Genomic DNA, 16074 nt, shown 5'->3' on the forward strand with positions numbered 1-16074 from the left:
TTAATGACTATTTCTCGAACAACAAACATCAGAAAATTTATCTTTTATTAATTCAATAGATAATCTGAACTAATTAATACAGTGGGATGAAAATATTTTGAAGTTATCTAAGAAAAATTTGAATCAAATATATGCAAGAATGGATAAAATTTGAATTATCTGTCAACACTTTTGACACAACAGTATTTTGAATTTGTATCCACCATTAAAAAGGAAAAACAGCAACCAACAAAAATCTGAATTAACATAGAACATCTCATATTGCATAAGGCACAAATACCTCTTATGATTCCTAAATATATATATATAATATATATATATATAACATAGTAACTTTGGAGGAATTGTAGGAAGATTTCTACATCTAGCTCCATAAAAAATTAGCAATCACTTCAGCGAAATCATAAATATTTCTTCTTACTCATAACTGCACTTCAGTTAACATTTCTCACAAAATACATTATACATTTGAAGACCAAAGTTTAATTTTTGACTCATCCTCAAACAGTTAATTAGGCATATGTACTGCACGTTGCACTCTCTGACACTTTTTCACACCATTTATTTGAGCAATTCTTTGATTTCCTGTTTTTCGGCTGCTTCGATGTAAGTCATTCCGTCCGGTGTTGTTCCCTTTTTGCTTGCTCCCTAACAGGAAAAAGTTTGTTTTTATTAAGATTAGGTTTAATATTAAAAACGATTTGAACCTAGACTTACTTTTTCTAGCATAAAACGAACACATTCAGTATGACCTTCCCAAATAGCAGCCAATAGAGCACTGATGCCATGTTTATCTTTTGCCTGAAAAAGTCATATATATACTCATCACTAATATTGAAAATATGAATTATAAGAAATATATCTGCATTACTTTGAAAAGTATTAGACTTTAATATAAAAATTTAAGACTCAAACTTGCAATTTTTTCTTCATTATTTGTCCTAGATCTAATCTGTCATATATTGTCAAAATTTTACTAATTTCATATTCTATTTTTCTTCTGGTTAGTAAACATTATTCACATATGAAGCCAGAGCATATAGCCTAAGATACACACTTATATTAAAATGTAGGGTGATAGTTTCTTGAAGTTGTAATCTGACTCACATACATGACAAAGTGCATCATAAGATCATCACTTATGATTCATCAGTAAGCCACAGTTAAGGCTTGTGCATACAAAATTTATGTTGATTAATATTGCTGCCACCAGAAAAATCTTATCATAAAATGCATACAAGACATAAGTCTGGAAAATGCATTATTATGTCTATGTCAAAACACACAAAATAAATGGTGTATATTTATGTAACAAAGAAACAAGATACAGTGAAACCTTCAATAGCAGACACCTCTATCTTATGGACATTTTTACAATTCCCAGACCCTTCAAATAGTGGACGCCATCGTCCATGACCCACCTTCAATATTCTGAAATAATTATGTACAAAATATTTTAAAACAAACAAAGAATCAATTCAAATACTCTTTCAGAAGATGAATTTTGACCATAGGCATCAAATAAAGACTGGCTTGAAATAGGGGAGGACAGGTTGTAAAAAACCAGAAAATATCTGTATGACAACTTAACCAGATCTAATAATGTTATTAAAGTACAGAAGAATCACCACACATTAAACTTCTGCGTTATTGTTGGAATTAAGCTTATGGTACCAAGAAACCATAAACTTTTCGAAAGTTATTCATTCATTCAACAAGAACCATAGTACATTAGTAATGAAAAAGAAACAGTTTTAAGGTTAAGATGACAACAATCTTTGTAACACAATTAGCCAACCACTTTAAAGTGTAGGAAGATACAGTGGAACCTTGCTTAACGAGCAAAACAAATTGTAAGAATTTGCCTTGATTAATGAACGACGAGGAGAGTGAAAGTCCCAAATTGTGTGCAAGCGGCATGCTCCATCAGTCTGTGTTTAGCACTCGTTCCACTAGCATCTTAGTGTTGCTTGTGATCACACATATTACTTATAAACATCAACAACCATAGCCCGTTATATAATAAACATGCCAAACGATATGCCAAATTCTTAAGTCATTAAATTTAATGACCGATTCCAAATTAAATTTTAGTTAATTTTTGATTCAGACATATCTATTTATAATTATTAAATTTAATACGAGATGGAAACATAACTGCCCACCTCTAATCAAATTAATTAATTTCTAATATTTAATTATAGCCTTTACGTAACCCAAGAATTTGGCATATCGTTTTGTGTGTTTATCAAACATATTAGCTGTGATTTTTTTTTTTTTTGTTTCTGCAAATTGAATTCTCATTCCAGGATGGTTCATCTTTTCTTCTCGTGCAGAATGATGATGATTCATGCTCCTGTACATTATGTGTAACGTTTATTCAAAAAAAATTGTACAAAGCATTTGAGCACTTTTTCAGCATGGAACACATTATCGTATTTTATGTTAATTTCTATGGGAAAAATTGTTTCGCTTAACGAGTAAAACTCTGGAACAAATTATGCTTATTAAGTGAGGTTCCACTGTATTCAATTCTCTTGCATTTATGGCATAATTTATGATCTTAACAGCTTTGTGGTGGCTAAAGTAATTTTTAATAAATCATTTATTGAAAAAAAAGCAAAACTGTTCAAAAAATTACACCTACTTGATAAAATCAATATAGCAATTTGTCACTTAGATCATAAATGACATAAGAAATGTATTCAGTATTCTTGCATTTATAACCTCTTGATGTAGCTAGCAAATTGCCTTTGTAACTCACCATTTGAACTCTCGTTGCTTAAACCAACCTTTGTCCACCCTTCTGTTCCTAATAATAGTTTCATTTTTCTTTTTCATTACTTCCACTCAGGTTGTTTTTGATTAATTAATACAGGTAACCCCCGCATAACAGGAGTTACGTTCCAAAAAATTGCAGTGTTATGCGAAACAAAGAACTAGTACGAAAAGGGGGGTTAGGTTCCAAAAATTAAAAAACATGCTATCATATTTTCATAATTAAGATAAAATATCTTATTAAAATTTTCTTAAGTGATACATATTAATATAAATTAAACAATGTTTTCTTCGTCATCACTAAGCACTTTTAACCGAGAGCGTTTTCTTTTTGGCAAGTCATCTCTTATCCTCTGAGCATTTTTCTGCATTATCTTCAGATCCATGCTTTACCTTTTGCAAAAAGTATGTAATTTTAGATTGCTTGCTTTTAGTTAAAAATTCTTTATAAATTTCCTTATATGGTGCTAAGCACTTATGAAGAATAAAGCAAGTATGGAATAAGGAAAAAACATCTGGCAACATCAAAACCAGAAGCGTCGAGATCTGGCAACATTGAAACAAGTTTCGAGAAGGACCATGTGTATCGACAGAAGGCGGGAAAAGAAAATCTACATACTTAATAATTTTTGCGAACTATTAGTACTTAAGTTTGTAAAAATTTATTACATTTCATGTTGTACGAGGGTTTTACCCAATTCTCGAACCGTGTCAGAATGAATCCGTGCTATACAAGTGCTGTGTTATACAGGGGTTACCTGTACTTAAAAATTATCACATTCAAAGTATGACAAAATGTAAATGTTGATTATGTTCCATTTAATTAATCTATTTGCTATTTAGAATTCAATTAAAATGTGATTTTTACAGCTGAAAAGATAGATATATATACACAGTATATAATTTATTATATCAAGCTCTATGCCCCTCTTCAGTCATTATTTATTATGTATGTCGGTAAAAACCAAAAATAATTATAGTGACAGCTGGAATAACTAATTATTAAAACCATGGGGTAAAATAATTAAAACTGTAGAAATAAAAATATTTTGGTTAAAACATATAAAAAAATTTGACTAATAAAGGTAGTAAAAACAAAATCCTTAAAACCAATAAAAACTGGTTAAAAACAAGGTGTAAAAGCTTTCACTGTATGTTTACTGGGAAGTCAGATACTTTGTACGATACATGAATTAAAAGCAAAAGAAGCCTGAAGAGGGGCATAGAGCCCGAAATGCACATCCATTCTAATTTATAGAATACTCCTTTTGCATGGAAAAAGTAAGTTATATTCCTGTATGATTTATTCCCAATAGCAACTTTATGCTAAGTTCTGAAGGACACATAATACTCATATATATTGAATAATTAAGTTACTACTTACATTTACATCTGCTCCCTTTTCAGCTAGATATCGAACTACCTCTGTCTGCCCATAATCAGCAGCATAATGAATAGGTGGTCTTCCATCAATACAATCATTTACATTAATTTTCTATAAATAATAAATAATTAATTTAGAATCATTCATAAATCAGTGTGATCCATATGCCTTTGATAATATTGATAGACTAAATGCTTAAAATGACATTTTATTACAAATATTATTATTGGCACCCTGTATAATTACAGTGTCAAGTTTTTAACTTAGTGTATTTTGGCAGGAATTTGAAAAGCACCTTTTTTGGCAGGCCTTATTGCAAAAATAAAGCAGACTTTGAAAAACTTATTTAATGTTGTTATTAATGAAAAATAATACTGTTTTCTTTATACACGGTGTTAATTAACTCAGTGCTAATATTTTAGGGATAGATTCTTAGTTCATTTACATTGTGTATAAAGAAAGCATTGCCAATAAATTATACTGTATTCTATGCATATCAAAATATTAAATAATATTACAGAAAATTTTTATGATAATTTAATATTTCCATTAATTCAATTCTTGATTAGAAACTGCATTATTTCAAAACTATGGTTTGAAAAAGTGCAGTTGACAAGGGATTCTGTATTTGAGCTACAAAAATTTGATAGAATAAGCTGTTTTCCTTAATCTCCTTCCCATTTATGATATTAAATATTCAGTATAACAAGAGAATTGACTGAATAGAATGTCAACTGGTATTTATTAGAACAAGCGGAAATTTCAATCTTGTTCTGATTAGATTGTTTAGAGTCTAGTCACCATTTTCTTTATTTCATTTATTTTGTATCTTTGTTCATATGTGCATCACTTGTTGCTAAGACTCTGTAACTGATTCACTTTCCCAAACAATGATCTTTTCTTTCCTACTGGTGACTACAATTTAGTTAATAAGTAAGTGGTAAAACAAGTCATTATCTTAACTATCTATTATTTTCTTATCAGTAAATAAAGAAATGACTGATAACTTGTATATTTGCTTCTCACATTTCATATTAGCTCCTTTTACTTCAGTAAAAAATAAACTGAAAGTGTTGATTAGATTAAAATTTACTTCATTTAGAATTATTCATAAATCAGAGTCTCACTGAAATTTCGAAAAATCAATGTAAACACACAATCCATAATAGAGTTTTAATACAACAATATTGCAATGCAGAAATCTGTTGTATTATTTTTATAATTGATATAAATTCTTTATGCAACTGTAGTTCATTTTGTTTCTCCTGAGGATGGTCAGTAAAATATGGCCAAAAACCTAGAAATTAAAGTGGTTAATGCAATTTTTAAGGTTTTTTTTGACTGTTTTAGTATTCAGCATTGCATTTCTGAATAATTGATATTATGTATAAAGAATTTACATCTTGGTGCAGCACTTTACTGATTTCAATCTACTATATAAAACCGAAACTGGACAGCCTCCGTCACTGGTATGCCAAAAACGGCCACTAGGGGTGCCCCTAGCTACTATTTAATATACTGAATTCATTGTTCATTTATTAATAGATCCAGTTTTTTGCATTTTTGACTGCGTTTTACGTAGGGTACGAGAAATTCAGTATATTTTTATTCGTAATAGGAATTTATTATTCATATGAAATTATTATTTATACCATGGAATGACACTGCTGCTGCTAGAACACCCACTAGGGGGCATCCTGGGCTACTGATATTATATAGTCATCAGCAGCCAAGCAATCAAGGTTGGCAGCCTGTTGTCCTGGGGACCTGAGATCGAATCCGGATGGGTCGAAAAATCCCCAGGAATTTTTCAGGGGGTGGTCCATCTGGATATGTCAGGCACCATACTTCACCACCAGGCCTCCCCATTGTGGGCAATAAGAGGCCCTCTTAGTGCCACAGGGCAGAAAGAATTTAAAAAAAAAAAAAAATATATATATATATATACATATATACAAATTAAGTCCTAAAAGTAAGGATCAACACTATAAAGTTTTATCAAAATTATACTGTAATTTTATACCAAAAAAATGGAAAGTATTTAACATAAAAATAAACAAATATTTACACCATTTAATAAATATATAAAAACATTACTAGAACTAAATTATTCTCCTTATAACTTCTATAGATAGATAAAACTTTTTCATAATTTTTCACTATTTTCATAAGAAAGCATATTTTATACATACAAATAATCTGTAGGAGTCAACAAGGTCATACATACAAAAAACATTTTTTTCTTGTGAAATATTCAGACATTAATTACCTTGAACCAGTTAAACTTAGTCATTCTGAAAAGATTTTTGATCAGCCTTCTGAAAATCACCAAACATAGGATTCTAATATATGAACTAAAAATAATTTAATAATGCCAACTCAATATGTCTATTGTTCAAAATGATTTTGAAATTTAATCTTAAACTTTAAATGACACTTTATATTAATTCATTTTTTTTATTTTAATAATAATATAGAGGAAAATAAAATTATCTAAATATCATAAAGTTTCATGTAGTTGACATTAAATCAATAAAGGAGTTTCAATGACAGCAATTTATGTCGAGCTTACCATAATAGCAAATAAAATAATTCAAAATTTTCTGGTGTTACATATTTTTTATATGGTATGAACTTTGTTGAACCAAATACTTTCATTGCATTTATTTGAAATGTCTAAAAAAAATAAATCTTTTAAAAATTATTTAAAATTTAAAAAAGAAAATTTTTAAAATTTAATTTATTACACTGTTACATTTTGTTTGAACATGACTTTAAAATCATCTAGGGATGAATCACACAAAAAAGTAATAATTTTCAATATAATTATCCTAAATTATAGCTGAATTAAATCAATGCATCTTTAACAGTAAGTGTAGTTTAAAAAACACAATATTTTTGGCTTAGTTAACGGTTCATCTTAAGACCCGGACTGTTGGAAATGGAGTAATTTTACTTTCATGATGCATTGATTAATTCAGCTGAGTAACCAGCTAGTTCCTCCTTGATCTAAATTATAATTATTTTAACAATTAAGATCCCAGACATTCTATAATGTTCAAATGTTTTGTAAATTATAAAAGAGAAATTTATTCCAGAATATAAGACTGATTTAATATCAAAATGACCTTTTTTCAACTGCTATATGATTTAACTAAATTTACAATGTTGAAAGCTAAATAAAAAAAATAAGAAAATTTTTGAAGTCCTTGGCACATTGACTACAATCAGTACACAATTAACAATAACAGAGTCAATCTTAGAGGTTCTTTTTTGCCTGTAGCTATGCAAATCATCTAAAATTTCTTCTGGTGTCAGATATTTATTAAAATATCTTAGTTAAATAAAAATAAATAATAATTTATTTCATTTTGTAATAAATTAAAATAGAAAACAATACATCTAGGAATTTTAATTTTATTAACTGTACAAATATTTTTTAAATAACTACCTTTAATGATGATTACACTTTGTGATGTTCGCTACTTTAATTCCTTTTATTAGAATAATAAACACTGTTTATATCATAAACCCTTTCCTTATTATTTTTTGCATTTAGTAACAGTAATATTTTTCTAATTGCTAAGGTCAAACAACTCCAGCAAAAACAAGAGGAAGAAATAAAATGAAAATTTTGACATTTTCCTAATATTTTTGATGTTACAGGTCACAAACTCCTGTAACGACTTCAGAATTTATTTAAGAATTTCAGGAAATAAAACATTTTATACAATAAGTAAGTCTACATTTTGATAGAACTACCAATTTATCTTCTATTTAAAAACAGAAAAAATATTTTTATTTTCTTTTCCTACAATTTAAAATAAAAAACCAAAATTCTCTTTTTCAGATATCAGAAAATTTATGAATTATATTTAACAAACAAATTAATAAAATGTTAAAAACTCATTATCTTAAATAATGTCAATATAAAATGATAATATTAGTTCTGTCCTTGTAAATTCAAACTATGAGTTTGACTTGCAGAATCACTATTGATTTACTAATAAACAGCTGAAAATATTTAAAAATTGATGATAGTATAACACGAAGTGAAAAAAAATTGAAAGTACAGTATTAAAGTTTTAGTATATATTCTTTAAACTATTTCAATAATTTTTCTATTTAAAACAGAATAATCATTTTTCTATTATAACCATTGATGATAATTTAACTGAAGTAATTTCATAGTAATCAAAATGATATCATCTAATTATCTACACACATTTAGATAATACTTGTTCCAGAGTATGCCGACTCCACGAGAACGATCAGGAATATAGAAACTTCTTGTCATTTCAATAATTCTGAATGTCCTTAATTTTTTTGTTTTACTAAAAACTTGACATTCTGCATCTTTGTTTAATTAAATGTTATCCCTTCAAATTTAAAGCATATCAAATATACTCTATCTTGGTTTTTAATGAGTAATCTTCCACAAAAGTTATACTCATTTTATGTGATGTAGACCTACTTCAAAATCATTTACTCTATTCAAAGAAATTTGTACATTGCATTTTTAACTTTTCCATTATGGTAATACATAAATAAAGTGAAGTGTAACACGTGTACATGACTTCATCCAAGAACTCTAAGACAGGAAAAATTATTTGATTGTCAAGTGTTTACTTAAATAATTTATTGCCTGAAAGCGATCCAAATTCTAGATAATCACGGTGTCTTACTAATTGCTCAATAGCGATTAAAATCACAGATTCTATCATTAGTAAGTCATCAGAATTTCTTTATCACTTTCAAACAATTAAAAAAGTAAATAAGCTATGAAAACTGGCAGCCATCTTGGCAACTTTTGATCACCAGAGATGAATTTCAATTGCTTCTTTTACAGGGTAGCATAAAAAAATTTCTCTCTGTTCAATTTTTTTCTTAAAATTTAGAGACCCCTTGAAAGCTGAGGCCCCAAGCTTTAGTTTATTTAGAATAATGGTAGATCTGGCATAGTATAATATGAATGTACTTGTCAAAATATATGTACATTTTTAAACAAATTGGCATGTATTATTTTGATCTCTCACCAATTTGACGATAACACATCATAAAAAATGACAATATACATGTAAAATTTAAAATATATTGCTATATGTTAAAGCATATAAATTAAATATCATTTTTTCTGTACTTAGAAGAAGAAAAAAACAAATATAAATTATAAATGTTATGAAAAATTGATAACATTTATTCTGTAATCTAAAGAAACTAAAAAACAGCTAATTTTGTAAAAATGTTTCTGAATTTAAGTTTCATAAGTATAGACTATTTTATATTAATGTTAATTCTTTAATTTTTTAGAGGTGATCCCTTTTCATGATAAATTCTTGTGCCCCGCCACTTTATAAAAACATACTGGCCACTCGGTATCTTAGTTTTATAACAATAAGGAAAATCTTAGGATATATTTTATAGTATTTTAAAAGTACACAACTTTATTTTAAAATAAAAATAAAATACCCCAAGGTTATTTTTACCACTACATGAAATCAAATTTTTGGTGATGCAATGAATACATTGTAGTCCTAATTACAATGATAACTTACAATGTTATAATGTTCAATGAAATAAATGCAGAAATTTCAAATGTTTTGATACTATATTACAACAAAATTAATGAATAAAATATTGAGTACTACCAGAAGTTGTACACGAAAATGTACAATTGTGGCATTTCTTTGAACCCTTAGAAAGGGTCTCATTCTCCAGTTTGAGAAACATTAAAATCAACTGTCTTATTTTTTTTATATTTTTTCAACTTTTACTTGTTACATTCAATATATTCCTATGTGAAACATGCATTTGATTTACTAAACAAGAAAATTCACAGATTAAACTTTTATTTAAACAGATGTTATGGTAATTACTTTCAAAACAGAACGAATTAAATTTTTAGTATACTCATTCTACCTTAAAAAAAAAAAAAATTCAATTTTTATGTGGTTGAAAATACTAAGAATTATATATTAAATATTATGAAGTTTGGATTTATTTATTAAATATTGTCAAGAACATTTCAGAAATAATTTAATGACAATGCAATTTAGAACTGACATTCAGAATTACACTGTCATTAACTTATAAATAATACTAATCTTTTGTGTTATTTGTTATATTACATCATGTATCAGCTTTACAGAAAATCTAAATATTATTATAAACTTAAATTCTGCTATGCATAAATTATTTGTTCTTATGATATGCATTACATGCAAAACTTAGAACTGGAATCCAAATGTAATTTACATTTGACATTAAGTTAAAACAAACAATGCAATCCATTTATTATTATTATTATAGATTTTGTTATCAGTTATCATTGCTTCAAAACATGCAAATTAAAATATACTTACAAAACTTTACTTATTGTAATCACAGTTTTGGTTATAATCATTATCTTCAGGTAAACAGACATTTTTAACTTGTCATCCTCAATATGTCACTGATAACATGCAATTGCAGGCTAATTATGATAATGATAACTAACAACACTTTAAAATGTTAAACATTTAACCATTATTTGCTTACAACACAATAGTTTAAATGGCTGGCATTTCTTACTTCAATTATACATAAACTGTCATAGATGGTACTGCAAAACGAATAGGCAAATAACATTGAATGAATTTTCATTTATTACTTATAATAATAATTATAAATTAATCTTCAAGTTATGCCTTTTTTTAATTGCCTTAACATGTTTTTTTAATGTCAGTCAATAAAAACCAGAATTTCCACTAATTAAAAGAAGTTTTTTTTACATACACTGCTTAATGTTATCAGTCAGTTGTCGTCATCAATTTAAATGAGTTCCCAAAAGCGATTACGATAAGCAGATTCTATTGTATCGCACAAAAGACAAAAATACAAAATAAGTTCTGTAGCTTTTTCTTTATTTTTATGTTCAATTCTAAAACATTGTTAAGTTTGAAAGGAGTAGTGTTTTTATTTATTTTTATATTAGCTTAACTATTTTATTAGTATAAAAAAATAGAATTGACATAAAAATCCTAACTGTTTTTGGGCCTATAGTTTCAAAAATGTTTATGATTTTTGATATTAATCAGCATTAACAAAATACTACTTAAAGTCGTCAACTAAGCTAAACACAAAATTAACTTTTAGTGTGTAGCAGTGCAATTTCCTGATTGTTAAAAATACTATTATTTATTTTTGGTAATTGTACATGTTATTAAATAATCATTCTTTTACATTTTTATGTTTTCTCATTATTTTTCAGCTATTTATACTTTTTTTATTTTTTCTGTAAAACGTTTACAATCAAAACAATAATATCTGAAACTTTGCAAAAAAAATTTTAATCAGTAATTTTTATGTATCCAAAAATAATAATAATTATTTTATAATGTACTTACTAGAAAAATATATACTTTAGGAATTTTAATCTATATTTAACCCATAACAATAAATTTAAAAGCTGTACTTAGTGATAATTCATGTTTGGAACTTTTAAGTCGATGAACTTTAGAACATACCAAATAACTGAAATTTAAATTTTCTTTTTCCATAAATATAGTTTATTAAATTTATTAAGATTATTATTTTGTCCAAAAACATAAAAATCATTTAATGAAATACTTAATATTAAATAATTTATAAGTTATTTTATTAAAAGATGCAAAGTTTCAGAAATACAAAAAATGGAATTTGGGAGAATTTTCAATTAATAAGAAGCTTATATCCAAAGCACTGGTAAATGCTGCTTGTATCTGTAATAAAATATGTTGTCAAGTCTTTAAAAGTTATTGGTACTTCATATATTAAAACAATTTAATTCCATTTATCAACAATTAATTAATTAACAGCATTTGTTGCAAAAGTTATTTCTATTGAATAATTGCTAAATTGCTTTGATGTAATTTGTTGAAGTTATTTCCTCACTACCAATCCAACACAAAAAAAAAAAAATTTAACTGTTATAAAAGGAATAAACGTTAACTGAGTGAACTAAATGTATAAAAAATTAGCATAGAAACAATGTTTTTTCTTACTAAAATAAACCATAAATATATGACAAAAATTGTTTTCGCTTCTTATATTTCAGGAAAACTTTTCTCGAAGGGAAAAAAACTGTAGAGAATGCAATCTAGAATAAAGTTACTATTAGTCTTTAGATATTTATAAATAATGGAAAAATATTTGTATACTGAAAAAGTAGATGATAAAAAATTTATCTTTAAATTACAGATTTCTTGGATTATTGCAAAAATAGATTTTTTTAAATCTATCCTTAACAACATTTTCTGCAAAATTTATAAAAATTCATATCTTATTGTTTTGAATTACAAAGAACAAAACAGATTAAATCTAAATAAGTATGAAAATAACTAAAATATTTTTTTAAATTTAAGGGATGGAAAATTTTATAATACATAAATAAATATATATAATATATATATATATATATATATATAAGACTAGCATGGTAAAAATTTAATTATTTAGTGACAGATTTCTCATTTTATGATGTCATATCATAAAATGAGATAGCTTGGCTTATCAGGCTTATTTATAAATGACATTAATTAAATCTTATAACATTAAGGATTGCTTATGTAAGATGAATAATCCAATAACTGAACAATTTTTAAAAATGCTTAATAAGCAAGTATATTATATCATCATTTATTGATTATTTTTATAATAATTATTAATAGAAAAAATTTTAAAACATTATAATGAATTTTTTTTACTAGTAAACAAATAATTATTCTACATGTTCAACTTTTAGATGATGTAATGGTTAGTTTGTTTTGTAACATTCAGAACCAAACACAAAGATTATACAATCAACTTCAACTTGAACAATTTGTAGCTGATTTGGAATGGGACTGGCTAATTAGCATATGTAAAGGACAGGAAGTGGTATCTAATCCTGATAATCCAAGCTATCTAACGTTTCAAAGTTTCTAAAGTTTCAGTATCTAATAGCCACGAGAGGCTTACATTGCATATTAAAGACACTCCACACAAATATATTGAATATTAGCCTCTTAAGCATTTACATGTGGCTTGATGTTCAAATAAGCAACAAAAGCTTTCTATTGCTATTAGAAACTGAAACTTTGATATTATTAATAGTAGTTAAGTCTAAGCTCCCTGATCTCTCACACAAATTTCTTCTTATAGCCATGTGGCTAGCATTTTATTTTTAGTGTTTCCAAATAGTATATATTCTGATTCTGTTTCACAATTCCTAAAACATTAAAAGTTATTATGTTTAGAAAATAAGATTAATTTTCAGTAAATTGTATATTAATTTAAATCAGTAATCATCAATAATTACTATTTAGAAGAAATTTGTGTCAATAATTGGCTAAAATAGTCAAACTTTGGTTGGGAGTTTCAAAAATTTAAATATTTGCAATTACAGTAATCATTTGTAATAAATTTCTACACTTCGTTTTTACATAAAAATAAGTGTATTCAGTAATTATTACACTAACTAAAAGTTGTAAATTTAATAATAAATTTTCAATAAAATTGTTTAAAATTACATTTTATAAGTAATTTTGTTTGTATGCTTTTTAATTCTGTGACAAAAATTTAAATAAAAAAATTTTTAAACATTCTGAACATTAAAATTCATCATTAATTAATGTAAGAGAAGAAATGGAACATTAAAACAGTTAATGCATAGTTCATACAAATCAGTTTAATCATTATTAACAACAACTGTTACTGTAAATACACGATACATAAGCAATATTGTATATTGTCAATGTTTCATGTATATGCAATTTTATTTTATTATATAAATTATTAATACATACTGTCAACATATTGCATACTTTTTCAGTCAAGTATTAAGTTTGTATGGGTAATACGTAATTCTTATAAACAAAAATCTGCAAATTATAAATTTATATCATCACTATGTTAAAACATTTTATCTTAATTAATGCAATAACAGCATGATTATATGGAATATTGCATTTGTTACTAGAAGGTTCAGTAAAAAGAAAAATAATTTTGATGAAAATCTCACTAAATTATCATTTATAAGCTGACTCATTTTATATTTGTTAAATTTCCACGAGATTGCATAAACATTTATAGATAAACTAAACTAATTTGAAAATAACGAATATAAAAATATATGTCCTACCATTTTGTAATTTATCCTATATGGCTTATGCATATCATAATAAAGGATAGACATGGAGGGAAAGAGAGTTTAATTTCCTTTTGATCTACGCATCTCATTGTTTGGGTGTAACAAGTCAGATATTAAGTGGTGGCCATAATACATATAAAGTATTTTTGATACACTCAAATTTAATTGTTGTGAAATTTAAAAAAAATCTAAAAACCATAAATTTTTTATTGTATTCAAAATTTATATTTCAAGAATATAATTCCTACCTTAATTTTATATAAAATTACCCGAACAGGCTTGAAAAATCTGTAAAATTAATTTATTTGAAGCTGTGTCAAATACTTACTTTATACAAAAGAACGACTTATTTAATACAAAAATAACTTTACTTTGTGAATATAGAATATTAATGAAGAAGCATTTTAAATTATAATTTTAGAAACTTCTATGAATCAAAGAAGTATGTTTACACATCACACACATTTCGATTCCCCTATGACTCACGACACCGAGGGAAGGATATCACTCCGATTACTCAATTATGATTAATGCAAACTAAGAATAATTAAAGATCACCAATTATATTGGTACAATACACATTGAAGTACAAATTACTACACTTAATCATCTGGGAATAATTAGTAATTATCATCTGTATCAGATTATGCTTAATGTTCAAAATATAAAATACTTTTCTTTCTTTTTAGTTTATGTTAAATAATTCAGTTGCTACTGATATAAAGCATTGATTTTTTGCCAAAATGTGTTTCATAAGTGGTTCTCAGACAGGTGATCCCCAAGCATTTCTGTATATATACAGAAAAGCTTCTAAAAATACATCATAACGGTTTTAAATTATTGAAAAAAAAAATTATGAAATTCTTCGTTTACGTTTTTTATGGTGGATTTCAGTAGCTGAAATAAATCATCTCTGTCACACAAAAAGATATAATTTATCTTGAACAAATCTGAAAGTATTATTAGCAATATGAATCACATCCTTCCAGTTAATTTACAGAAGAAAAATGCAAGTAAAATCAGTTATTAAAAGAAAAGCTCCTTACATTTTTCTCAACTTGTTCTCTGACTTGATCGAGATCGCCGTTTTTCAAACTCCATAAAAAGTCGCTCATTTTTTACCTTTGGCGTCAATGAACGAAACACGAGACTTTCTGTTGACTAATTATTTACCGCAATTGCTTCAATTATTGAAGTTTTAACAGGAAAGACATACAATTGCAAAACTTTTCACTAGTTACACACAGCTAATAACCTACCCATACGCCCCCTGTTCGTTACAGAAAAAACAAGTAGATATAATTATAAAATTTTTAGTTTGATTTTTATAATATTATCATTAAAATTTTAATTCGGTGAATATTTTTAATATTTTTTTCCGATTAGAAATAATAATAATATTTTCAAAATCGAATTTATTACTGCTTAATAAACGAATAAGTTTTCAGATTTTTCATCCCCGACGTATTCAGTTTGAAGTTTATTAGGCAAAAATTTGCCGATCGCTGCGGAGCGAATTTAATCTTAACCTTATAATTTTATTGGTATTCTTTACTCTAGAAAGATCTTTCTGCTTGACCACCGAGAGGACCTTTTTTTTTAGCAAGCCCATTATGGGTTCGGATAGGACACAATGGGACGGGGTTTGACGTATCCAGAACAGTCTTTCCCCTGAAAAACTCCTAAGAAGTTATATGTCCGAATTCAATCCCGGACCCCCTAAGCTAAGGTGACCAGACGTCTCGCTTTTGGCGAGACAGTCCGA

General features: G+C 26.6%; 1 protein-coding gene across 1 annotated transcript; it reads right to left on the minus strand.

Annotated features, from left to right (window-relative positions):
- Nucleotides 1-28: 28 nt before the first annotated feature.
- LOC136979933 (myotrophin) lies at nt 29-15580 on the minus strand. Its single transcript, XM_067275981.1, has 4 exons — nt 15356-15580; nt 4163-4273; nt 718-801; nt 29-648 (listed from the first exon to the last, which is right to left on the minus strand). Exons 1-4 carry the CDS (start codon nt 15422-15424, stop codon nt 562-564), a joined length of 351 nt encoding a protein of 116 aa, XP_067132082.1. The 5' UTR covers nt 15425-15580; the 3' UTR covers nt 29-561.
- Between the last annotated feature and the right edge of the window lie 494 nt (nt 15581-16074).

The sequence above is a fragment of the Centruroides vittatus genome, unplaced genomic scaffold (genome assembly GCF_030686945.1).
Source record: "Centruroides vittatus isolate TY-2023 unplaced genomic scaffold, ASM3068694v2 contig_651, whole genome shotgun sequence".
In the NCBI taxonomy this organism is placed as follows: domain Eukaryota; kingdom Metazoa; phylum Arthropoda; class Arachnida; order Scorpiones; family Buthidae; genus Centruroides; species Centruroides vittatus.